This window comes from Apteryx rowi, unplaced genomic scaffold (genome assembly GCF_003343035.1).
Source record: "Apteryx rowi isolate R43461 unplaced genomic scaffold, aptRow1 scaffold_19, whole genome shotgun sequence".
Taxonomy (NCBI): domain Eukaryota; kingdom Metazoa; phylum Chordata; class Aves; order Apterygiformes; family Apterygidae; genus Apteryx; species Apteryx rowi.
Genome location: NW_020448196.1, coordinates 2,567,979 through 2,595,287, shown reverse-complemented (window position 1 = coordinate 2,595,287; position 27,309 = coordinate 2,567,979). Strand labels below are relative to the sequence as shown.

Genomic DNA, 27,309 nt, shown 5'->3' with positions numbered 1-27,309 from the left:
TCAGCTTGTTGTATAGATGCCCTGGTGAAGGGGGCCGCATCTCACAGGCATTTCTGAACGGTAGGCGCTGAATGCCTTTTTACGAGCCTCACTGTCTGGAAAAGTACTGAGATGAGGACCAACCTGTAATGAAAGGAGCAGATATGATTGGTTACAGTGAGGAGCAGTCCAAAGAAAATAGGCTGTAGCACAAACAGGGAACAGTCTGCAGTTTAGTGCAATGGTTTCTGTCTGTTTTGGAAACATTACTCCAGTTGGTGAAGTTAAACGCATCTGACACATTTAAAACGAGTGATTTTTCTGATTGACTTCAGCATATAATCTTATTCTGTTCCAGTAACAAGATCATGTAGTTCCACTATGATTTGTTGGTTATCTGACATTTTCAAATGCTGGCACGCCTTAAGATAGGCCCTGAAATAAATGACTTGTTTTCCACAGCAGAGAACGTGTGCGTGTCTCCCTGAGCTAGCCAGGCAGGGCTCTGAGCTGCTGGGGAAGCCCCTGTCGGGGTTGGGGACACCTTCTGTGACTTGCCCAACAAATACATGAACAGCCTCTATCCTGGGAGCCACATATGAGGTGGGGAAGGGATGGAAAAAAATGCCTGGGGAAAGTCCCCTGGTGGAATGAGGTCCCAGGAGCCCTGGGCTTGTACAGAGGGTGTGAACATGTCTTCATGTATGGAGCAGGTTTACTCTGGGGGTACCAGGCTTTACCTGCTCCAGCTCAATCCCTTGTGCTGTACATCTGCCTTGCATGGATGTGCAGTGCTTCCTCCTGCTTCCCCCCCAGTCCTGCTCAGGCAGGATGGATGTCAGCCTGGTTTTGCATATGTAAAAATACACAGCAGTCTTTGCCCTGAAAAGCTTGCTAGTGATCTCATTAATCAAGACAAACAAAGTGTATTTAGCTATTCCTCCTCTCTGGAGGAAGGCGTTCAGGTGCTTAAATATACATTTGAGTGCCTAACTTCAGACAGTTGTTTTTGGCAGTTTTTGCTTTCTCACAAGCGGCAGCAGTGACATAACCCCTGTTGGAGAGGGAAACATGGGAGGCAGAAGCAAAGCCTGCCTAAAGAGGTGGGCAGTTTCTGGGGGCCCTGCTGGAGTTAGCAGGGAGAATCCCCCAGCTGGGCTGACTCCAACCTGCCACTAAAGATGCAGGAGTTTTCCTCTCTGACTTGTGTGGAGACAGACCTGGGTTTGTTAGAAAAATCCACCCCCTGAACCTCAGGACAGCTGCCTCTTTGATGCGTTTCCCATGGTGCTCCCTGCCCAGCGGTGCTGGGAACTGAGCAGGATGAAATGTCTGCCTTGGATTGGGTTGAAGCCATGGGGGAAGAAACCAACAGTTTATTCATTCCAGTCTTGGTCCAAAGCTCCCAGGTGAGAAATGACACACTGATCCACACTGAGGAACAATTGGCTGTAGTTTTTAGCAGAGCCCTTGACAAAGTTGTGAGTGATGCCAGCTTCTGCCCTCAGTGTGAGTAAGTGGGAAGCACCAGGTGTAAGACAGGGGACAAGTGTTGTTTTAAAAAATGAGATGCCCTCTCATAATGAGGGACACTCGAAGTATGGATTAGTCCCAGGCCAGTAATTAGAGTCAAGATAAGGGTGTCCTTGGGTCAAAGGTCTTAATATGACAGAGATTGGTGTAATAAGCCAATGCCAGAGTGATGAATCCTCATCTCTGATTCTTCTATTTCATATTCTAAATGATGAACCCAAAGGTACTTTCTCTAGAGACAGCTGATGATCTTTATCATTACTCTGATATGGTTTTTGAACTGTTATGGCAGGATTTTGTCTGAATCAGATCTGGAGCTTTGGCCATAACAGGTCAGGAACACACTTCAGGGGCAAAAGCTTGGTTGTTTTCCTTGTGGGATGGGGTAGCTGTAATTGTTTTCAATTGCTGATTAGAAGTTTTGCTGTTGCTCATTGTCTATTTTATTGCCAAGTTAAACTGCAGGACACTCCTGCAGTTGGGATGTTGTAGCATCAGCCTTTGCCTCCAGCAATTAGAAGGACAATAACAAACTTATCACTCCCAAAACTTAAATAAGTACTTGGGGGCTATTTTCATTTTGGTTTCTCAGGATAATATGAGATTGGAAGAATGGAAAGGATCACTGGCCAAGCATTAGTGTGATCACATGCATGCTGCAAGCAGAGGCAGGTGTGTTAAAGGAGGACTAATTAATTGCATGTGAGATGCAAAAAGGCAAAGCTGGTGTAGGAAAGGCAGATCCCAGCTGATAGACTGGCAAGTGTGTGGGCAGCAGGGTATACACATCCCCGAGATGGGTGCCCTGTGGGTGCTGTTGGCCTTAGGCCTGTTGGTGTTAGGAAGTGTGTGTTGAGAAGCTGCATGTGTGATGCCTGCTCTGCACTCTGAGCACCCTTAGGTGATGGGTAAGGTTGGCTTCTTGAAAGGTAAGTGAGCAGCTTTGGGAAAGGCAGAAGTTTTAATTGCTATAGCTGGATGAAATGGCTTGCTATGGTTTGCAGAATGTGTTGGGAATGAACCCATTAAAAGGACCTAGGCAAGAAATAAGCGGTGGCAGGCTTTCCTCCTGCCGGGGGAAGACCTGCATGCTGCTGTTGAGATGCTGCTGCTTTAGCTGCTCCCTTCTGCATGCTCAGAGGTGGCTTCCCCTCCTTGCATGATTTTTCACTTTAACAACAAAGATGCCCTGAGCCTCAGCCTTGTTTTTCCGTTGTCCATTTGATTGAATCCTTTTAGTGAGTGACAAAACACTTTCTTGCGTTTTCTTTACAGGAAAGCAATCTCAATTCCTTTTTCGAAACCTCCCTCATTTACAGGAGTCTAACAGATCCAGGCCCTTTTAAGTCCTCTCCCAATTTTTTTCCCAAAACAGCACAAAACGGTGTCATGTTTGCAGATTTCTTTGGGTGGAGGGGGTAAAATACACAATACAGGAAATGGGTACCCGCACACATGCTCACCTATCTACACCGCGCATCCCCACGCAGGCAAAACCACACGCGCGCACACATCGAGATGCAAATTATTTCTGCGAAGCTATCACTTGTAAAGCTTGACAGAAAATAATGAGAAACACTAAATCTTTTATAAGGTCAACACTCAAGCAGCTGTCAAACAAGAAAAGAATTTAGCGAAAGAGCCGCAAAAACTTCCATCGCCTCATTAAATCCAACAGGGCCGGGGCCTGGCGTGGTGAGGAGGCACCAGGGCGCCTCCGTTTTGTGTCAGTAATTTGTGGCGGAGGAAGAGGGAAGACGAAACAGCCAGCGCCGAAGGGGCCTAGGGGGAGGCTGGGGAATCGTTAGTGCGCCAGGAGCGGCCTCGGCTCCTAATTGGAAGCATTGGGCATTATCAACGAAGGATTTGCCTCGGCTCCCTGACAGCTATCTAGGCCTGGAATGATAGCCCACTTGTCAGTGTAAAAGACCATTAAAAACAAACCATTTTGATTTAATTGGAGGCGGTGCGCTGGGGGCCCAGGTGAGGCGCTTCATCAGCTGATGTTGGCTGCTGATGCCTTCTTCCCCCTGTATTGATGGCTTTTTTCCCCCCTCCCCTCCCTTTCAAAAACTGTCTAGGAAAGAGAAAGAGGTACTGAAAGATCCTTCACAGCTGCATCGAGAGCTGCTTTCAATAGGGTTGTCAACAAATGCCATGACAAGTTAGAGAGAGGCAGGTATTTTTAAAACAGATGTTATTCTGCCCAAGATGAGCCACGCTCGGAGGCGTGTGTTGGATTATTAGGGTTACAAATGCTGTGGCTTTTCCTGGCAGTAGCGTGCTTAACCTCATCAGTGAATGGGGCCTGTTTGCTCTCTCCCCTTCCTAACTTAAAGGATTTAGGGAAATATGGGACAAAGGAGGCTGGGGTAGAGAGTCCCTATTGGCTGCTGTATTTAATGCCCCATTGGGATCTAGGGGTGTGTTTTGTTCCCTGAAAATAAGGGCCATAATTGTTTTCTAAAATTCACTGGTTGCTTGGGCTGGGCAACGATGTGAGTGAAGGAGAATTCACCCACTCGAGCCATAACCCAGCCATGTTGCCCTTCAACAAATGTGCTGGGATCAGACCCAAGCAGGTAGCTTTCCATGCTGATGTTACCAGGGGCCAAGGAGCGTTTTTACTCCTGATTTCTGTGACACTGGTGTTCCCTTGAGATCTGAATCCAGACCCTTTCTGTGCCAGGCAGGAGTGTTACTCCAAGCTATGCTGTTGGCTGGTGTCTCTGCTGAATGGGTCATGAATGAAACCCTGAGTCTGTTTAAAAAGCACTTTGAAACTGTGTACAAAACAGCAGGAGGCACTGAAAGCGGCAGTAGGGGATCACTTGAAAGATGAGATGGTCTTTGTGGTTTTACCTCACCGCGCTGGGGAGGATCCGATCATGAGGATGCATGGGAAAGCATTGTGGGCTCTGCTGAGCCCCAGTCGCAACAGCTGCAAGCCCTTAGGTCACTGCCTTGATTTATCAGAGATGCTGGAAGTGATGAGCTTGCATGGGTTTGGGGTCTCACACTGGCTCTTTGATTTAGGTGTCAGAACTGAATGTCTCCTCCCTTTTTAAAAAAAAAGGCCTTTTGAACCTGTTTATGCTCTGTTTTACTGGTGTCAATCAGGAGATGCTAGACAGCAGTGAAAATGCCATAGGACCTGATGGGTTGCCATGTCACTAGGCAGAAGGATGGGCTAAGGGTGGTAGAGGATGGGGTAAGGACGATGGAGAGGCTCTTAAGTGTTCTGGGTATCTACAAAGGGCCACTGGGAAAGACTGGACCATGGAAATGCCTTGCTGTGGTGTGAGCAATCATACTGCTGGAAGCTTCTGCTCTTAAGCAAAGTAAGAAAACCTTGTTTTTCTTCTTTTCTTAAGATGAGACAATTTAGTGCTGGTGATTGGATCCTGCATTAGTTCCAGGGTGACTGCAATGTGGGAGGTGAAATCTCTGCTGTTGCCCTAACGGAGCTGTGGAGGTGTTATACCTGAAGGTAGTCGGGTCTCTGCTGCCTGTTTGGGACCTTGCACAATGTTGTATTTTCTTTTTATATTGTGCCTATTGTAAGCTGAACACCAGTTAAGGCCAATTGTGCTTTTTTGGTTTGCCATTACTGGACTGGGACCCACCAATTCATTTCACTTGGGCCACTGAATGGCCACCAGGTGACACTGACCCTTGGTCAGCCAAAACCTCAGCTGAAGCAAGGTTTGATGTGGTACCAGAGTGATGGAAAGCTCTCACACTCATGACCTTATTCTTTAAAGACTATCTAGCCCCGGGAGACAAGTTTTATAACATTCCACCTATATGAAGTTTTGCTGTCCTCCTGAAACCTGTGAGGATAAATGCTATAGCTGAAAAGCTAGACCACTGTGTGCTATGTGTATCAAACACAGACTATTTAAGCACAGTCTATGGTTTTTCTGATAAGACAACTACTGCAAGATAACATGAGCTGTGCTTGTCAGTTCAGCTCTTTAGACAAAAATAGAGGTAAGGCATTAAAAAAAAATGCGGAACACTTCTGTGTGTGTGTTAAACCTCAACTGTTAATTCTGATGAAGGATCAGGCTGTGAGCAGATATCGGATCCCTGGTGAGAATCAAATTCTGGAGCCCAGAATTTTGCTGCAAAGTTTATACAGTGGGGATTCCTCTAATTACTTTCACTGGAAATTTACCTGACAGAGCTTTCCCAGGTAATGCAAGGCATACGCGGAAGAGCCGCTCATGCGTTGACAGAGCCTTTGATTTTGTGCCAGGTTGCAAATTAAGTCTTTTGCCAAGGTACCCGAACACTTGCTCATCAATTGCTTATCGCTTATTCATATTGTGCATTGAGTGCAGCTCGTTTCATCTGCTCGGGAAGGCAGCGCGTGTTGACAAAAGTGTTGTCCAAAGTTGCTGCATTTTCTTTCCTCCCCCTATTTGGTCAAGTAAACAAGAATATTTCTCTCTGGAAAGCAACCCTGAATGCCTGCACAAGCTGGAATTCTCTAATGAGCAAAGAAAAAAAACTTAATATGTGTCAGTGACATGTGGTGTAAGTAGATATTTTGATCCTTGGGCAAATTCTGTCCTTCTACATTGCTGCTGGGAAATGCTTCCACCAAAACATGCTGCCATTCTGGACTGGCTTGACAGAGCCCTGAGAATCTATCCCAGAGTGGCCAGTGTTGACTTACTGGTTTGGATTACAACTATCAAATATTCAGATAAAGGTAGGATAAGTCACACCCCGCACTTGCACTCTGCATGCAGCAAGGCTGCAGGACGCTGTATTTTGGCGGCAATGTCTTTCCAAGAATTGGTGGACATGGGGGTACCATTCTGCCCCAGCAAGTGACATGGGGATGAGACACATTTGGTGAGCCAGGAGTTGGGGGTGCTTATTTGTGTCTGTGCTGATTGCCTGAGCTCTTGCAGTACCCAGGGAAGACAGTTTTGTGCCAGCAGGTAACAGCTAGGGGTGGGAGCCCTGTGCCTTGCTGTGGGCGCATGGGGTGGGCTTCTGGTGCTGTGCGCACAGCTGCTGGGTGGTGCAGGGTCTACTCTTGCCTTCTGGTATCTAGTTAGTACGGGGCTCCCTCCCCTCCTAGGTGCCCAAGCAGGAAGATGCCCAGTGAAGTCTTGGTGCAAAGTCCTAGCTCTGTTACCAAAGCCTGTGCTCAGGACTCATGGCACTGCAGGTAGCAAGGCAGAGGTTTTCTTGGGGTAAAAGGCCACCTTGGGGGTGACTGAGGAAGGGGGAGGGCAGTAGAAATGACTCACTGAGGTGAGTAAGGGGTTAAGTCCAGAGCTTTGTAAAACAATAAAATAAAAATACTTCCATTCAGCAACTTTCACTAACGAACCGCTTGCCGGGACATGACTGGCTCCCCGTGACCTGTTCGTCTTGGCGAGCTGGGGGGCCCAGGAGACCACGCTCCAGGTTAGTCTTCCAGAGCGAGACACAAAGCAAGAGCAATTGCCTGGCGTGGGAGAGCCTGTAAATCACACGGTTAGCTTAATAGTGTGGGCTATTATTCTAAAGCAGTGGGGCTGAAACCTAAATCCAAATGAAAATATAGTCAATTTGTCCATACTTTAGCAACTGAATGACTATGTAATGTCACACAGCCCTGGCAACATGGAGAGAAGGCAGGGCAATTAGTGGGGAGGGCAAAGCTCCTTTGTTTTCTTCTCTTCAGCTTCCTCTACAAGCCCTAGCATGATGCCAGGTGATGGTCTTGCCTGGCCCTAGTGGAAAGTACAGTTTAAGAGCCAGTAAAGATGGGCAAACCCAGTTTTTGCAGCTATATGTGAGGGGCCAGGAGAAAAAACAGAGCAAATTCTCCTTTCTGACTTTTTTTTTAACAGGCCTAGAGGAATAAATTCTCATCTTCCTGCTGACCACTGCTGTGGATTGCAAACATTGCCCTAGCAGGGAGCTCTGCACTGCTCCCTGAGACAGGCCAGACAGGCAAAGGCACCAGATGACAAGGACGAATGGCTTGAGGACACATCGCACCCCTGTGCCTCGCACCAGCCTCAGGCCAAAACCTCTCCCCTTGCACACTGGAGCTGTGTGGCTGGCTCAGCTCTCTGTCCCCTCTTCAAATTGTCAGTTAGCTGTTTGCCTTCCATGGGTGCTAACCAAAACAAGAAACAGTCTGACAGAGTTTTCTCTGCTCATCCCCTGTTCAGAAAAGCCAATAACCGCATGCTTAGATACCACTGGAATCCCTGAGACTTCAGCATAATTCCCCTGAAAACTAAAATGTTTCAGTCCAGACCTTGTTGCTTAGGCTGAGAGGTCTGGCTTTTCTGTAATGTCATTCTGCAACTCCCTACCACTGGAGGAACTTCCAGGGTGGATGGGCTGGAGCTTCTAGTAGAGAAAAATCAGATAACTTGTCAGGCCCTAGCAATAGAGACTCCCATCTTTTGGTGGTGCCGGGGAAGCCTGGCAGGAATGGTGGGGAGCCTGAGAAAGGAGAGTTGCTCTAAGGAGCCTTGTAATTCCAAGTAGCTCCCTCATGAACATCTGCATGCAGCTCTGCCACTTCATGTGTAACCTGGTACTATTCAAAGCTGCTTCTGGCCTTTAGTCTGTATATTGGATGAGAGCAGAGTGTCTGAGATGTGTACTGACTGTTAACTGTGCAATATACAAATTAAAGGCAGCATTTTGGTAAACTGGTTAAAGTAGACTGAAAAACTGTCCTGCCCAGGCAATGGAGTCAATTTTAAAGCCATAAGGTAGTCATCCACCACCAAGGAAGTGCCTAGGAAAGAGGCTTCTTGAGGGCAGAAATGCTGCAGGAACAAATTTCCTCACCTCACTTTGGAGTGCTCCTTTTTATTGTCACGCTTGTGGAGTGTGATGGAGTGAATCCCACAGTCTGGCTGTGTTTGGTTGAAGGGTTGGACCAATTTGTTGTCTTTCAAGGCTGTTCCATCACTGCCTACTCAGGACCCAACTTTATAGAGAGACAGTTTAAGGCACAGCTTGGAGGCTATTGAGTGGCCTGTGAAGCCATCAGCTTTCCTTAGGTCATTACTGCTTTTAACAGTGCAAACATTTATGGATGTGCAAGAAAACTTAATTTTCTATGAAGGAAGCCATGCACTGAAACTCAGCTGAGCAATGAATTTCCTGATCCAAGTTCTAATATGGGCTGTGCCTGTTAGGTCTGCATCTGGGGCAAGGCAAACTTTCCAGGTTAATGTAATGAGGAAGAGGAGGAGTACAGAAAATATGCAGATGAGCTGTCCCTCCTGCCTCAGCTGCTGCTTCTGAGGAAGAAGGGAAGAGGAGAGAGGAAGGAGAAAAGGCAGGGAGGAGAGGGGAAGACTCAGAGCCGGGTGTGAGACCTGTGGTTGGGGGGGAACCCAACTGCAATTGCAGATGAAACGGAAGGGAAAGCATGGAGAAGCAAAACAGGCTGAAAAATGAATAGTGATGGAAAGGTCTGGGGTGAGAGGAGCTCTAAAGAGGAGGCTTGCCCCAGTATCTCGTGTGACTTGCACAATCTGTTTAACAGCGATCGGTCATGTTCCTTCCCTGACACTAGCCGCAGCAGCAGCTCTGTGCTGACAGGCAGCCGGGATAAATGATTACTGACATATGCTAATCGGACAGTCTTAGACAGGACATTAGAAGAATACATCAAGGTGGTGCAAAACACATTTCTTGGTCGAAACTCTCCAACTTGTTCAAGTACATTAGCTTCAGGAAGTCGCAAGCCCTCTTTGTTGTTTTAGACTACAGTTAAAAATCAACAGCATGGCAAAAAAACCCCACAACATCAGAACAAGGGCCTGGGTGGAGGCTGAGAGGCTCTTTGCAGTGGTATCTATCAATGCCAGATATGATTTTGGCCATGTAAACTCCCTGCAGGATTTCAGTGCTCTCAGACTTTCTGGTGTCTCCTTTCTATTCTCCCTGCCTAACTCTTTTCTCTTCCTTCCTAAAATGCCCCCTAGCTCTTCATTTGAAGTTTCCCTGTAATTTACACCACAAACAAAGCTAACAGGATTCAAACAAGTACCCCAGAGCCCAGCAAGATGCACAGATGAATTCAGGGAGCTGTTTATATCCCATTGCTAGAACAAGAAACCTTCACCTTGACTCTTATTTGGATCAATTAAGGGAAGTGTCACATACATCTGTAACCTGGCTAGACCTTCTGCTTGGTCTCAGAATATTGTAAATCAGGTAGTTTAGAGAGGTATCCAGATTGTAGGCTTTCTGGAAATCTTATTCTTGGGGGGGAAATACTACTTGAAACACATTGATCTGGTGTGGCTTGAATTAGTTATGGTGAGAGATGACAGGGTGGGAGGCTGTACAAGTACAGGTGTGACTGTCTTGCTCATTCAGGGCAGCTGGGGGAGGTCTGGGTGCTGAGATGCCAGCAGAGAGCAAAGGCTGCCTGAGCACTGATGGGGTGTGTGTGTGAAGAGAGGCTTCTAATCTGGTGAAGCTCATGAAAGTACACACAAGTTAGAAAACAAGTCATTAAACACATCTGTGCAACTGCTGCCTGTCTTCCAGGTCCTACAGCTGCACAAAAAAAAAAATCCCACCCTGAAGTCCAAAAGGGGCTGATGTTTGAACATGTCCAGGGCAGGAGTGTTGCAGGGTCTGGGTCTCACACTGAGCTCTGAGGCAAGAGCCTCATGTCTATCTTCATCATGTGTTAAGGGTATAATCGGGGCATGTGGACAAGGTCAGAGGGTATCCCCACACTTGGACAGTGCTCCATACCTTCTCCAAGCGGGGCAAGTGCCAGAAGGACTCTTCTTTTGCAGGTAGTGGGTGTTTTCGGAGAAGTGTGGTGCGAGTTTCATAAGCTTTGCCTTTCTGTAACAAGATAAACAAGAAAGGCCTGAAATGGCCACACAGCTCTATCCGTCAGGCCAGGGTCATGCAACATAATGACACTAGGATGAACCAGGCAAAAAGTCAGTTTGGACCAATGATCACTAGTGTGTCCCTTTGGGAAAAAGTGACACTGATACTTGCCTGATCTTGGTAGACTTTCATATCTATGTGGCTAATGCTGATATTTAGAACACAGTGATGAGGAAAGCACGAACGCCCGCCTGCTATCAGGGTGCCTATTCTATATGGCAATGAGGTGACCGCTGACCATAAGCCCTGTGCTCAAGCTAGAGTGGTGAGCCATCACCAGCTGTGGAAGTCCTTCCTGCTGTCCCTACCATGGGGAAAATTTCCCAGTTGTCCATTGGGAGTTGCTCTCCTGACTAGCTGCAGCTTGCAATGCTTGATAGTCCCAGCATGAGCCAGTGCAGGTACTGGGTGAATATTTTGGCCAGCTTGTGAAACCCTGGGGGATCTGTTTGCTGTGTGGTCTAGTAGAGAGGTTTGTGTTGCTTAATTCAGTAATTGGTGGCTGCAGGCTTCAGAAACTTGATGGAGGGAACTTAGCTATTAAAAGCATCAGTCATTAATAGATCAGGTAGATGCATTTTTCCAGCATCCTAGACTCGTACATTCATAAAATAGCTGCTAATTAAGAATACTGTATTCTTGCGCTTCAACTATAAAGCATACTTTGTGATGGCAGTAAGCCCATTGAAATTGGTCATTACCATATTAGCTCAACTCTTCTTTGAGCCATTAACTAATAAACCAGTCGTTGGCTGCTTTTAAATGTTATTACAATATTGCTATGTTTAATGGCACAGAGTTTCCCTCTAACAACTGCGCGGGTGCTAGCAGCAGCCATGCCATGCCAAGATCAGGGCTGGTGTTGGTCCTTTGAACGTTTGCCGCCTGCTCTGTTTTGTCCTTTGTCATGGGTAATCTGAGCAGAGCTGATGTTCTCCTAAGGACTGTCTGTAGGGCTCCTGCAGTGAGGATGACATTAAAGGCCTAAGAAAATTTGAAGCCTAATTCTTTATTACGACAGGGACTTTTAGTATTGTTGCAATGCAAAGAGGTGCGGGTGAAAATGAGAATTAGAGCTTCCATTTTTATTGATATGGGGTGTTTAGCTGGATACACTGAGACTAGAGACATATCAATACAGACAGATGCTTAATGACAGCTAGATAGGTGTCTCACTCAGCTCCTGGGTGTATCCTTAGAAACAAAATTCTTAAAAAACAAACAAAAAAACCCTTCCCCTTTTGTCTCTAGGTACACATTGTGATTTGCACATCTGGTGTTTGCTCCCACAGCATCGTTCTGCTGGACATGCTCTGGCCAGAGCCAGGCTCATCTCAGCTTGGAAGCAGCTGATCTTTTAGTTGTGCTTTGCCAACCTTCTAGTAGTCAGGGAAAATGATTTCCCAGCTGAGCTCCCTCCCTGTGGCTGGGAGACGTCCATCCGTTGTGGGGTGGGACAGTGGGCATTTGTGCCAGGTAGCAGTGCTATGCCTGCCTGGGGCAAAGAAGGAAAAGCACAGCTGGAGAGTTATCACCTTTTTCTTTTCCTCTCGCTGGATCACTGCTGTTGCTCTCTGCTGCTCCATCCACAGCTCCTTGTACTTGTGATGGAGGAGATCAAAAAAGGAAGTGGAAGGCCTAGGAAACATTGAAAGGACAACAGTAATCTCCAGGGTTAATGCCTCTTTTTACTTCCCCATGCTGATTCCTCTCTCTGCTCCTGATGGAAAATGTGACTAGTGACAACATGGATAAACCCTTGCAATGGGAAAGTCTTCTCTGCCTAGAGCAAGAATCAACCCCCCATTTCCTTGCTGTTTGCAACGCACCACAGATTGCATGTGCTTGCGGTACCCTGCAGCAGGACCACCCCAGGGCAATCTCCACACTGGGCACCAACAACCCCTCTGCACAACCGTTCTGCAGGGGCCATATCGCCAAGTTTGCGGTGCGCCTGAGGGAGCGCAGAGCACCGCAGGCTGCAGCTCAGCCCTGCACTCTGTCGCGGCTCCTGGAGAGAATTCCCCAGCTGGTGCCTGACTGTGGGGAATGAAAGCACTGATGGGAGCAATGCCCTGAAGTGAGCTGGGCCTTTGCCTCACCATCCTGGAGCTCAGAGCAGCAACTTTGGCTCTGACCAGCTGTAAATAGTTCTGCTGGGTCCTTACCCCAGTGGGTATAAAGTGTGTTTTGCTAAAATAACACTGTTATGTTATTTCAAAAAAGCCAAATCAAATGCAATGATGGATTGTGAGAGAGGGATAAGTGCTGTCTTAAGCAGTCTGGGCACAGATAGAAACAAACTCTGTGCAGATGAGGTCAGGTGCCTGAAGCAGAAAGTACAGTTGAACTGCTGAGCCCCAGCCTAGTGCCTTAGCTGCACTTGCTGGATGGATTTGCCCTTGAAACAGGGCACCTGGGAGCATCCCAGCCAGGAGGGGACAGCAGCAGGGAGCAGCTGTTGATGACCACAGTTCTAGAGAAATGGTGAAAATAAAGTAGTTGCTTGTTGGGCAGCATCCAAGTTAGCTGCACTGAGCTGGCATTAGCTTGACCAACTTGTGGCAGAGCTGCAGCCTGGACTTCTTGTGCCTTGCACCTAGAAAGCAAGGATGCTTTAGCTTCCTCAGCCACCATGAAAGGCAGAAATGGCAGCGGTAGCAATGGAGCAGCAGCATTCTTGTCATGAGGACAGCATATCACTTATCACTGCGGTTGTGGTGCTATTTTTTTTTTCCCCCAGCAGTGGACATTTGAACTCCTGAGGGCTGAGAAGGTGATGGAGGACCTCCAGCTTAACTTCTGTCAATTCTTGTCCTTCCACACCTTTCTGGGGACGGACTTTTCCCATCTCAGCAGCAACCAGTGGCAACATGGAGCTAACAGGTCTAGCTCTGCTCACACCTGTGGTCTGCAGTGCCTTCAGCTCCTGTAACAGAAAGGCACAGCCTTCCCTGCCTGTCCAGACCAGCTGCGAGACACTAGTGTCTGGGGCTAACTACTGGGGCTTCTCCTGGGCCTCCTCCAGGAGGTTGGTTTCTGTGGAGAGAGTCCATCCGCTGGGCCACAGAGAGGGCTGCTTCTGCTGCTTCCAGGTTTTCAGCAGGAATCTGTCTGAATTCGGTGGCAGCCAGCTCTTAGCAGTGTGGAGGAACTTTGACAGTGGCAGAGGGTGCCAGCAGTGCGTATGCAAATAGTAACTCTTCTGTTTCTTGTTCCTTCACCCCTGCCATGACTTTTATTACTTAATTATTGAACGCCACATGCTTCAAAACAGCCTAATCTATGGTCGTGTTTTCTAATGATACTAGATGTGCAATCCAGCAGTCTACATCCCAAGGGGGCGTTCATATCAGAGGAGACATCCTTCTGCAGACCTTCCGTTTTATAGATCACATGCTGCAGGGCTTTTCAAGGCTTTGCTTACAAATCAGCTGTGCTCCAGACTGTCATCTGGAGACACCCTGTGCCAAAGGGGACATTGCCACTTACCCCTTGTCATCGTCTTCTCTCCCCTCCTTCCCTTCCAGTTTGGTGTTTCATGCCAATCAGAGCTGGGCAAATTTACAAGGCATAGAAGATCTGGCAAAACTGTGGGGTAGTTCTGACAAGTGCTGAGTGTCTTATTGCCCAGATGGGGCTCCTGTCTCATTGTATGGTGTAGATTTTGGTAGTCCTGGCACAAGTACCTAGTGAGCTGTGTGCGTGGGCTTGTATCCTTACCCAGTCCCACCCTGGCATAACTCCAAGGGGGATCTTGGCTCTACCTTGTATCATGCTGCTAGCCCAGTATGCACCAGTACAGCAGTAAAACCAGTGGAGGAGTGGAAAACACCCCGGCCAGCTCTACCATCGTTGTGGGTAGGAACGGCCGTGCTAGATGTTTGCTTGCTAAGTGCAGGGGCTTTGCTCTTAAAGGCAGAAGCTTTCCTGGCATGCCTGGATAGCAGGGAGGAAAGCAAGACAACACCATGGCTTTGTGGGGAGTGTTTGATTATTGATTTTTGCAGTAGCTGAATGTGTGTTTACATCTCTGTGGAGGTGACTTTTACCATCTCTGATGGACCAGCCAGTTGGTGACTGATTAGTCCACAGCTGGCTTGTAAGTAAATGCTTGAAAGGACACATTTGGGTTGATGCTCTTCAGAGATTCTTCCCTGCTGTGTGATTAATCACATTTAAGTCCTGATCCAGTAAAGTATAGAATCATGCCTGGGATAATACATGCATGAGCTACCTCTTTGAAATTAGTGGAATAACCTGTGTGCTTAGTTACACACTTATGTTCTGCTGGGGCTGTAGAAAGTGATGCTTCATCTTGTTTTTCCTGGCTCCTTTGAGAGAAATAGAGAAAGTGGGGAAGAGAGGAGGGGATATCAGGCATCACAGTCTGCTCCGGTAACTTTAGTCAGAAATTTCAGTGAGGAGGTTTCTCTTTGTGGGTCAAATGCTGATCCCATTGGAGTGGATGGGAATTTTGGCCCTGGTACCGCTGTGATTTGGCACTATGACAGTACTTCTCATTTGCAGCTGACCTATGGGAAACTCTTCTCTCACATTAGTGTTACTTAAGGACAGGAGCGAACTGCTTATGTGCTCTGTTTTCTTTTGTCACTGCCCTGATGTCACTGCTCTGAATTGGGAGGATTTTGCTGCTGCTCTTATCTGTGGGTGCTGTGGGGAGGGGGAAAGCATCCGCTGAAAACACTTATTGTGGATTAAAACCCATCTTGTTCAGAATAACTCAGATCTCCTTGTTTTGGCACAAGCACCCTGCCACAGAGGGGGAAAGGAAAGAAGTTCTGATAGGATGTAACAAATTATTTATAATTGTGGAAAAAACAATCAGCTGCTTCCTTTTATAGTCAAATAGTTGGAGCCACTTCTAATGCTGACATTTCCTAAATATTTTAAAGCTTATCTATGCACATTTTCAAAACTATTATCCCTGAAACAGTTCCTGTCTCTTTAATACGTTCTCTATAAATTACTTTCAAGAGTCAGGATTTAGACCTACATTCAATTGAAATGACAAGCGCCTGCTAACTTGGTTATAAAATGTGGTACGCTATTCTGCCAGAAGTCTCTTGGAAAAAGAGCTGCAGCCTTCTAATGGGTTATTTTACTGTAAAATAAATGTTAAAAAGTATAATAAAGTATTAACAATATTAAAATAAAACAGTGTAGGCCTTAAATAAGCTACAAACTAGTTAAATCTATTCTATTCAATGTGAGCCTTCAGTGCGCTGCAGCTGATACCTCAGAGCTGGGATTTATCTAAAATGAAGGCACCAGGGACATGCAAGGGAAATGGTAATTATAATTTGCAAACATTAGGCTGACACTTTTTTGTGTATGTGTGTATAAATTCTGACAGCTGTGATTTGTGCGGCATGCCAAATAGTGCTCTACAGCACTTGGAAGGGCTCCCTTTCTGGCAGGCCATCCTCATAGCAGCAGCTCATTAAAACTTTGGAGAAGGAGAACTTGCCAAAAACAGGAAGGCGTCAGAACCATCTGAGGGACTTTTGGTACACGCTTGTTGAAAGGTGTTTGAGAAGGGAGCCTTGGGTCTGACAAACTGGAATTTTAGTACGCCTCTCCGTTCACAGTGGGGCAAAATAATTGGTCATCAGTGACTACTAATTTGGTTTAGTAGCCAGAGGCATTTTTTTTCTTCCCAGAAAATCAATGACAGTGCTGAGGTCTGTTCAACGAGATTCAGCTCAAGACGGGTCCTCATTTAGCTCTTGATGCTTCTTCCACTGGAGACAGCTATTTTGTTAAAATGAAATTAAAATCTATCTATAATACTCAGCTGCGAGAGCGGCACCTGTCAATGCCATGCTGCTCTTGAGGTTTCAAGGTTGTCAGTCTCCCCTCAAACTTATTTTCAAAGGATTACATATCAGCGGAATAAAAAGGTACTTGGCAAAAGTGCATATAAAGGACTTTGCTCAGGTAGGGCTTTTATACTGACTTAAAAGAATCAATCTAATTGCTAAGTTGTGTTGTAAAAGGGTAAAACCTTGGCTTGTGCTAGCTTTTTTTGTATAATTCAAAAGAACATTGGCTTGTGAATATCTTAGTGCAAAGGTCCACCCTTGGATTTTTCTGGTAGAGATCCTCGCCCTGCATCGGGCTCCTGCAGTGTTGTTTCCTGTTGATAGTCAGGACAAGCTTCGGTGGGGAGCGGAGTGGGCGAGCGGAGATTTGCACGGACTGTAGGCTCCCTGGTGGCTGTGCAGCTGTTTGGGCTGCTTTGAAAACACTGCTCCTAGGAACTGTGTTCAACCCTCTAATTTCAATGGCACTTTAGTGGCAGCAGGATCTGGCCCTGCCTGGGTTCTTATGCAATAGATGGATTCACTGTTTTTCTTTTTTTTCCTTTTTTTTTAACAGTCCTGATACCAAACAGTATCACAACACCACCAGCTGTCCTGAAACTTTAATCCTTTGTCCAAAAGGTTAATGAGGTTTCACAGGGCTTTGTGGGTCTTAGTCCATGCTAGCTTCCCTCAACCTAAAATGGTCTGCTGAGTAGCCAGAGTTGTCTTACGGGGTCTTCAGCCCACAGAGGAGACAGCCTTCCAAGGCACCAGCGTCGTCACGTTCTTGTGGATTTGCTTTGCGATGGGACGGATTTGCCCTACGGTAGAACCGCCTGCATCAAGTGATCTTCCTTTGCCTGTGCCTGATGCTGATTGTTTCATTTGAAGTGATTAGCTCTAGTTCCAGCAAAAGAGGGGGCGTGTTTAGACCTTGTTTTATAGATGTCATTGTCACCAGGCTGCAACCCTCATTTTGGACACTCTGGCCCTGTGGTGGAGCTGGTAACTAACAAACTGTCTTTAATCTAAACAGCCCAGGCCTGGCATGGTCCTCCATGTGCTCATAAACCCGGAAACTTCACGGTGTGGAGAACAAACTGTTGTTTCCACCACCGGGAGGAGAGTAAAACACTTGCAACCTCTTGCAAACGCCTGCGTTTTGTCCCCCTTATCTTCACAGCATGATATCTGCACAGGAGACCCATGGGGGGGGAAGTTCTGCTGAGGTTGTGTGTGCGTGATCTGGCTTGTGGCCGAGGCTGCGGCAGCCGAGCCGGCTCTCCCTCCAGCTCGGGCTGGTTTCTTGCTGGAAACCAGCTTGGTCTCCAGCATCTCTGGCGCATGGGACTCCTCGGTGCAGACAGTCTTCAGCAAAGAAAGTGCAAGCTGGGGGACTGCGATTCTGCTCAGGGCCTCGGGGTACTGCCGGCACACGCAGCAGCAAGGCATTAATGTTCAGGTCCCTCTGCCCGGAAAGGGGGTTTATAGCACAGGAAAACTCTGATTACGGTTCCCTTGTACCACTATACTGTCTCCCTTCCTCCCTTGTTACGGATGGGCTGGAGCTAGCAATCTATCTACCACTAATTTGTCTCTGTGTAGCCCAGCAGGAATCCGGGGCATGATTACAGCTCTGGCCCTCGCGCGAGAGCCGGCACAGCCCCGGCATCTCCTGCAAACTGCCTGGCTCTGCCTGGCCTTAATTGTTCCCTTTTGGCTAGTGGACCTGTCTGCTCTAACAAGGGCAGTGAGGAGGGCCGAGGTAATTGAAGCACTTAGCTGCACTTGCAAACATTGCCTCCTGCAGCTAATTAGGAAAGAGGGCTGCTGGGCTCTTCGTTATTTCTTTTAATTGTTTGTGGGTTTTGCATAAGAGTGAAGGGCAGAGGAGGGAGGTATAGCTAGTGGTGAATTCTTGACTTTGAAATTTGTATAAAAGGTCACTTACAATTTGTTAACGCTTTCACTGGAGTGAATTCAATTAGCGACTCCAAAAGTCCCTGCGCACATGCATGCATGTGTGTTATAGGGAGAGGGAGAGGTGGAGAAACGAGCAGGGCATGAATGCAAAGACTCTTCATTTTCCTAAGAAGCTTGTGGGCTATACAGTAAAGTTATAGGCTCCTTACAGCTTTATGGTACTCTAAATAGGCCATGGCAATAAACCCATGGAGAGGCCTGAAAGATCATTTTTAAATGGTCTCCACTTGTCCTCACTTTCCATTAACCACTGAAGAAAATAACAAGAGAAAAATTGGTAGTAAACACTTGGGGACCAATTTTTTTGCAGTCTGTGTTGGCAAAACTCCCGGTTGAAACAGTGGGTCTTTTGCCCACCTGGCAACTGCGGAATCTGAGCTGTTGAAGCCCTGATTACTCTGAATTTCTGAAGCTCCTATACAACCCTTGTAATTTGGATGAGGAAATAACAATATAAATTATTTCACTGTGGGCAGCCAATGAGACAGTGGCTTCTTCTAAGTGTCAGAGGATCTGTTATTTTGCTCAGAGGACTCGTATGTATAGAACAGTAAAAAGAATAAAATCCATTGTAAACACACACTTTAGAAGATTTATCAGATGCTCATAGCTGTACTTAGGAGTACACGTGGTTACAAGAGCACCAATTTGCTTTACTGTTCCCTCCCAAGCGAAGAGTGAGGTTATGCTTGTAACAGTCCTAAATGCACACATGGAAACACGTATCTTGTAGTGAAGCTACTTGGCCAGCTCTTATCCATTAAATAACTGGCTTCATAAGTTGGAATTTGTGCATTAGCGTTTTTCTGGGGGGGGGGGGGTTGAGATACAGTTTGGCTGACTTAGTTGTGGATTATCTAGACTTGTGTTCAACACATTTCTCCTCTTTACTGATTGGAAATCCCCTTCATTACCCTCTAAAACTTGGGAGGGATGTGAATATGGGACAGAGCCATCCCAGCCCAGGGACCTCACTCCAGGGCTGAGACTGAGCAGCTCCAGCGACAGCAAATGCAAAAAGTCCCGAGGGGAGAGCGCTGCTCCGCTCGTTGCATGGAAAAGAAACTGCAGCAAAACAAATCAAAGGGCAGGCTGCTCTTCCCCTTGACCTAAAGTTCGTGCTTTTTTCTCTCCGGCTGGGTGGGAATATTACTTTGCTTGAAAGGAAAAGATGTCAATGAGGGCTGAAAAGCTTTGCTTTCACAAAAAGAATTCTGTGGCTGTTCTTCTCTGACCCAGACTTTTATTGTACAGACTGAAAAAGCAGATGTTTGCAGGGGAAAAAAAATTCACTGCAGGCAAGAGGTGGTTTGAGATCATAAAAGCTTTGGCAGCAATTTTCAGCCAGCTCTACTCGACAGAGATAAAGCCCATGTAAAACAGCTATAGTACGTTTGTGTGAGGGAGTAAACTTTTCTTTTTTTCTGTTCAGCGTTATGCATCTGGTAATAAGGGATCTAAATCTTTACTCTTCAGCTCATTCCTGTTCCCAGCTCTGGGGTTGTCCTTGAGGCTGGTGTGCAGGATTTGGACCTTCTGCCAAACCATGACTTGGCAGTTTATTTCCTCTTAATCTCAGAGCGTGAAGCAGTCAAAGAAGCTGTTACAACTGCAGTAGGTATCTATGCTTAACCAGAGCCAATGTTTTTCACAGTGCACTCAAAAGTACATGAAGGGGCTAACAGGTCTTTATGCAGTGCTTGGCCTCTGTGGACGCTGTAGCCTCCCGGGTGCCAGGCGGTGCAAGCCAGGGAGGTGTGTTGGGAGCTACTCGGTGCTGACATGCGCCCAGCGAAGTGAACGCGCACCAAGCCTGGACTGTGTGCAATAGAGCACACTGGTTCCGGCCACTTTGTTATATCTTCATAATTTGGTTTGTCAGTGCTAAGATATCTTTCCAAAATTTGTTTGCTCAATCTTTTTGGATTTTGTGGCTTTACCTTTTTTTTTGTTCTGCTTCCCAGTGACTGTGGTTCATGTGTAGGCTTGCTGTAATAGTCATCTTTCTTGCCTGTCCAGCTTTTCCTGATGGAGTCTTTCCAGGAACACCCTCTGCTGTTCAGTATTGTTTCTTTGACTTATCTTTGCAGTCATTTTATAGTTAATTCCCCCCCCCCCAGGGACATGTACTAGTGATCTGAAATGTTCTGTAAGTGTCTCATAAATAAACCTGCTAGGGCACTCTTCTCTGTGCCAAAGAGAGGCTGGAAATGTCAACGTAGCATTTAGGTAGCCTTCTAAACTTTGCTCTGGCTATTTGCAGATGTCGCGGACACTTTGGATGGAAAGACCACTTGCAAAGCAGGAGCATGAGCATTGAGTTCTCCCTTCACAGACAGGGAAGGTGAAAGATAAGGAGAGAGCAGTGACTTGGTAAAGCCAGGAGCTGCAGGAATAGCTAATATAACAGCTGAACCATTAAAGGCCACTGAGAGAATTGTCAACAGAGCTTCAGGACAATTATAGATGATATGAAGACAAGAGGGAGGTACTGGATAACTGATCCCTTTGGCCAGTTGTACCAGTTTGAAGTAGGGAGATGGCAGTGCTCAAATGCTTAGAGGGGCCAGTTTGTTGTGGCGATGCAATGAAGCAGCTGCCAAAGGATTAAAATCGGTTTTAGAGAATGGGAGGTGGAAAGGTAGGAGGAGATGAAGTTAGAAGGAAAGTAGGATGTGAAATTCAGGAAAGGGATGGCTGAAGTGAAGGCAGACAGTAGGGGGACCTGGCAGGAGCTGCATGGATGACAGTGCCAGGGAAATCCTGCCAGCATGCCCAAGGTCAGCCCAACCTACAGGCCAACTGCCAAGAGGATGGCAATGTGTCCAAGGCAGGGTTATGGCCATACAGGGTTTGGAGGAGGTAGAAGTGTTGGGTGGGAGCAAACAGCAGGTCTGTGCAGCTCCTTGTGTCCATGAACATGTTGTAGCATGTAGAAGGAGGAACTGGAAAACTTGCATTGGTAAATGAGAGGCAAATAAGAGCTTTTCTCTAAAAGCGGTCCTGGAAATGCTATTGTAAGGACACTGTTCATCCTGAGGATATGCTCTACACTGCTATAATATCTGTCATTAACTCCTTGGGAAAAACACTTGTGCTTGGGGTGCCAGTTTTGCCCTGTTTTTTTCTATTTTTTCTTCAAACTCCTTGAGAGGCATTGTGCAAATCAATATAATCTAAAATATTGCTGTAGACAGCACCTGTGTATTTAAGTTCCGAAAATTACCATTTAGTGCCTGCTATTTTCAGCACAGAGTAAACTTCAATCAATCAGAAAAGGTTGTTAGGAGGCTAATTATGGACCTGGACATCTATTGAGACTTCCAAATGAACCTGAATACCAAGCTCTATTGATACCAGTGAAGATCCTGGAGGTCTTCACAGAACCTCTGTCTCTTAGATCTCGAACACCAAAAAAAATCTGCTCACTCAGTGTGTTGAATCCTCCCTTTTGTAAAACAAGGTCATTATGCAGAAGAGGATGGGGTTGAATACACCTGCTAGTAGCACTGTATGGGGGGGTTATTTAAAATGAAAGGACCAGGGAAGACAGGCACTGGGATTCAGGAGAACAGTAACCTTAATCTGCAAACATCTTACAGCATGCTATGTGTCGTGCACAAAGCGCCTACCTGGATGGCATGGATTTAGCTCCTGGAGGAGGTGTTGCTAATGACCGGCATTTTCCTTGAAAGAAAGTCTGCAGAGCTGTTCACGGCGGGGCTGAGGGCTGGGGCAGGCAAAGCCGAACATGCATGCGCTGCAACGTGGTTGTTCCCCCAGCGCTTGTGCTCCGCGGATGCGCTCTCTTTTGCGAATTGTGGCTTGCACAAGGCAGCTCTTGCAGAGATCAGAAGCCGGAGCATGAATCGGAGGAGCCTGACTGGAGGATGCCCCATGGGGGCGGCCGGGACCCCACTGCATCCTCGTTACCGCTGACCTTGGCACGAGCGCTGCCTGCTGATGGATAGGCTGTGGAGCTGGACAAGACCCTGGGGAACCACTGTATTATCTATTATCGTCCCATCAGTGCCTCCCCTGACCCCTCCCAGCTCCGAATGCCACAGGCATCAGGGAGGGAATAAATCTCTGTCTGATACTGAGAGAGAGAGGGAGCGAGAGCAGGAAAAAGGAGAGATGAAAAATGTCCTTTTTATGACTCTCACAACAAAGCTGGCCACATGATTCGTAGCAAACATTTCTCGGGGAAGAGGGAGGGTGGGAATGGGGGGGAATCAGCAAAAAAGCAGAGCAGCTTCTCTCCTCTGGAAGATGCCCATGGGGAATTAATAGAGAGGGGCACGGGTGACCTTTGAAGGTAAATATCCTGTGAAAGGGAACAGGCCCCAAAGCTTCAGGCTCACTCCGGTGTCTGTGACACTGCTTTGTGAAATGCTCCATGCAGCCTGCAGCCACCGTGAATGGAAAGCAGAGGCATAAGCGATCTGCTGTGCTAGAGGGAGCAGCAGGGCCAGGGCATGATTAATAAGGCACTAATAGCAACCCCAGCATTATCTCTGTTCACTTCTCTTTGGGATGATCCAAGTATAGCTTGCACTTGGGAGCCTGGGGAGAAGTCCTGACCTTGGTGGCTTCAGGAGACAGACAAGACTTTAGTGGTGTAGCCCAGTGTCTGGAGAAATGTTGCCACACTTTTAGTACTCCGTGCATTATCCATTGACGGCTGTAAGACTTCAAATACTTTCCTGTGACAGCTGCTGTGTTGTTTGGTCCTGATAACACCCTGCACTGCTGTCCTGGGTGAGAAACACCCAGTTTGGAGGCTGTGTGCTGGCCCTAGATGCAGTTCCAGTGGTGCAAAGCAGCTGCAGTAGAGCCCTGGGTGCAGACTGGGAGGTTTCGCATTGGTGCTTGGCACAGGGAGAGGCTCACAGAGCTCAAGTGTGGGCTGGAGATGCTCTGGGATGTGACCAGGCAGGGCTGCTGCAGCCATGTCCACTGCAGGTGACTCCAGCATGGTGGAAAGGCATTGCTGCTCCTTGGTCTCCTGGGCTGCATCTTCTGTGCTGTGCCTTGGGCAAGGCAACACTGTGTAGGCTCTTTTGTCAGTGAAAAAAACTTCACTGCACCTGAGATGTTTATCAAAGTGGACATTTCTAAAGGCAGGTGAGTGCCTGGAGTCATGGAAAGGGACAGTATGTCGCCATTCTTGCCTCTTCTGCCCCCAGCCCAGCTTGTATCTTAATCGAGAGCACCTTCCCGTCTAGCAGCACTAGCAACTGAGTTGTGCAGGGCTTAGGATCTGTAAGCAGAAGCAACTTAAATCCATTGACAACTAAGCCATTTTTAGCAGGGTAGTTTAACAGCCTGCCATGCTGCTGGGGTCCTGCCCCATTACTTGAATGGTGACTGCAAGGTTCAGGAATCCTTCTACTCTTGGATTAGCCTGCAGGAATATTGGCTCTGTTTGTATTTCTTGTCTGTGAGGGTGTCTGACAACTTCAGCAGATGCTACAAATTCAAATGGAGGGCAGCTACAGTTGTGCCCATCCACAAAGCTAGAAAGCTGGTAAAATGGGATTTCCACGCTGAGTCCTGCCACTGAGAACTGACCACTGGCCAAATTTCAGCCCAGTGCCAATGGCCTTTCTGCAACTGCTCAGCTGTAACTGGAGACAGAACAGGTCTGGGGAGCTCTCACCCATGCTGGTATCTTTAACTTGCCAGTTGTGAAAAGTGAGTTAAATTCCCTGCTTTTACACAAATGGCTGTAACAACTCCTCGGTAACCCTAGTAATTTGATTTTGTCTATAACGTGCTTTTAAAGTAAAGGGATAAATACAATCAGTCTGCATAAAAGGTAGCTATTAAAGAGCAGACAAGTTGTACAATGATAACTTTAAATTAAAAGCCCTTTCCCACTACTCTTGCTGCTGTGGGGTCTGCAGATTTTCCTCAAAACTTTTGAAACGTGCCTAGACTTCTTACAGGCAGCCATTTAACCTCCGTTTATGAAGAAATAAAGCAAAATTGATGTTGATTTTGGTCTACATTGGGGGATACTTTTGCAACATAAAAGCCCTTTTGCCTGCAATTTGCAGAGCAGCCCTGTCACATCAGTGAGGGCTGATACTGATAAAGATAAAGCTTTATAGCTGGGGCATTTGCAGCTAACAGCAAGCTAATGCTGCATTTTCATTTTGATGCAATTAATGTTAATGTCTGCTACGAAAATTGTCATTAAATACCATTTTAAAATCCATTCAATTTGCATATGCAAAGCCCATTTACTATCATGTAAAATACACAGTGTCATTCATCATGTCCTTTCTCTAGAATTTGTAGCTGTTATTTTTCTGGTAGTGATTATTATCCAGCTCTTAAAATGAAACCTAATGTCTAGTCCAGACCTGCACAGAGCATGAAAACCCTCTACGCTGCAGCAGAAGGGCTGCTCTGGAGCCCCTTTCCGAGGCTTTTAGCACTTGTTCGCTTCGGACTCCTCCCGGCTCCTGTGTCCTGCGGCCTCCCTTGCGCGCCAGCGCTGGGCAGGCAGTGGAAGGGATAAGTCAGAGCAAGGTGCCGATGTTTCCCCTTGCAGACTCCCTGTTGCACAACTACTTGCAAGAAAGCTGCGCTGTGGGTAGCTGGGATGCGAGGGGCACATTCAGTGGGTCGCTTCTGTCACTTCTTCCAAACGCTGTGCCTGTATGAACCTCGGGCATGGCTCGCATGTGCTCAGTGCCTTGTAAAATCTTTTTGAAAATGCAACAGACCTCAGTTTTGAAGCCCTAAATGTCCTGCTGTGTTGCAAGGGAGGAACAGGCAGGCTTATGCCCTGTTAGAGGAGATGGTTGGGGAGCTGCAGGGGTCAGCTCCTCTCCAACCCTTGGGCTGGGCTAAACGAAGAGACTCAACATGGGGTTATGAATTAACAAGTGGGAGAGAGTGGGATGAAGAGCCTGAACTGATCCTTAATTGCATCAGAGTATTTCAGTCAGTACATCCAGGTAGAAATGTTGTTGTTCTGCCTTAGTGTCACTTTCTCCTGGCATAAATGACCCTGGGAAGCAGCAAGTCTAGCTCACAATTCATCATGCTCCTTTAAATTTAAGGATTGGCATTGAATATATTTTTAAGGGGTTACAAGCCCTTAGTACCAGCAGTTAAATGTGGACGTGCTGTGGCATCCCGACGGGAGTTAGGTAGTCGATTATCTGACACAAGGGGTGCGATCTGGAAATGCTGCAGTGACTCATTTGCAGTGTGCCTAGGCTCAGGGAGCTTCTCTTTTGGGGACCCTGCTGGCTGATAGGTGGGGGAGATGCAGGCCTGAGGGTGGGCAGGGGTGATCTCCTTCTGAGGGCCCCGAGCTTTCCCCCTTACCGTGATACGATGCCGTACGTCATGTCCGCAGGTACTTTGGGAGGCCCTCTCTTGATGCGACTCTCCTCATCTGCTTTGCGATGAATGTCCTTGGCCTTGTAGTACAAATTAAATTCATGGGCTGTGGTATAACCAGCCTTCAGAGCGCTGCAGTTCATGGTAATGTAGTCACGGGGCATCTTCCGTAGTAAAGCAGGCCTGGGCTTCATGGTGTGCCAGTGGCCGATTGCTGGAGGTGGAAGGAGACACAAGAGGAAAAGATGAAGCATCTCTGGTGAACACCTGCTTGGGAAGATGGTTGTGATGAAGCCTGCACACCAGGCACGTGGGCCTTTCATCATGACTCCATTGCGGAGTGTCACCATGTCCTGCCACAGTGCATTTTGTACAGGGTGTCCCGTCTGAACTGGATGTCTTCTCACCCTGCACCCTGGCTTGGTCAGCAAGTCTGACTTCACAGGGGAGTTTTCCCTGAGAGCACAGAGCGAGAGCTCTGTCCACTTGTGGAAGTGGCCATGTGTATCATCCCTTGCAAGTGCTATACCCCTCTCTGCTTGGGCTCTGTGTGAGCCTTTAATGGCTTGCAAGGTCATAGGGAAACTTTACTAGTCACCAAGCAATTTGGGTGATATTTATGTAAGTGGGTGAATGTTGGAATTCTCCTCCTCCAGCTTAGTGAGAAGTAATGCAGTGCACCTGTAAGGAGAAGAGACTCCCCCTAAGCATTAGGACTTTGTTGCATGTCCCTATTTTAGTGGTGTTGTCATACCTTCAGGAACTCCTCCGTCTGTCCTATGGATGTACAGCCCGTACGAAAAATCAGGGCCTGGCAGGGTATAGCTGCTTCTGCGGGGTTTTCCCAGTTCTGCCTGCAGAAGATGACCGAGGTTAGAGGAGAAGTGTAAAGACCTTGCATGACAAGCTAAACCCCCTGGAAACAGGTTTGTAACAGAAGTGTTGGCTGCTCCTGCTGTTCCCATTAATGCCTGGCTCTGTTAGGATGGCTAACAGCACCCTGGCTCCCAAGGGCTTTCTGGGGGTGATGAAACAGTGGGTCAAACCAAGGACCGGGACTAATGCTTGGGGCAGGAAGCAAAGGGCCAAGAGAGGCCTAGAAGAGGCTGCTACATGGTGACGAGGGCCAGCAATGGCTCTGGCTCTGCTTGGTGCAGGTTTGAATCCCGCTGCCTGGACATAAGCAGTGCTTGAGTCTTCGCCAGAGCTGAAGCTTAAGGGATGCCGAGTTTCATGCAAACAGCCTGAATTAAGTGACCTAGCCTTGCTGGAATTAGGGATTTTGACTTGTTTATAGCTATGACATATGGACCTGGGGTCTGCTTGTTTAGCTAATTTCTCCTTTGACTGCGGTGCCCAGCAGTGGTGCCTGCAGGGGAGACTCTTTCTGTAGCTAGTCTTAACATTCCTTCAAGTTGTTCCATTTTTCCAAGTTGTGCATCCTCCTAGAAAACTGGCATAAACTTCCCCAAATGCAGTCATGTCACCACTCCTGCCCGGGAGTAATCAAGCCTCAAGGCAAGTGTTGGGGGGGACAGAAAGAGGAAAGAAGGGGAGCAGAGCCTGGGCTTTATAGCACCAAAGAGTACTTGAGTTGATGAGTAACTGCATTTTTACTTGGTTTTAAAATGAGCTCTTCCCCAGCCCGTGCGCATCCCAGCCGGGTGGTATCCGTGGGATTAGGTGACCTCCCTTCACCCCTTTGTCTCTGGTCTCGGGTCTCCAT

At 47.3% G+C, this 27,309-nt stretch overlaps 1 protein-coding gene across 1 annotated transcript; it reads right to left on the bottom strand.

Annotated features, from left to right (window-relative positions):
- Positions 1-27,309, bottom strand: CFAP77 (cilia and flagella associated protein 77). The gene is made up of 6 exons (XM_026062064.1): positions 27,201-27,309; positions 26,338-26,433; positions 25,569-25,797; positions 11,947-12,048; positions 10,264-10,366; positions 1-123 (listed from the first exon to the last, which is right to left on the bottom strand). The coding sequence occupies exons 1-6, from the start codon at positions 27,307-27,309 to the stop codon at positions 1-3; spliced, it is 762 nt and encodes a 253-aa protein (XP_025917849.1).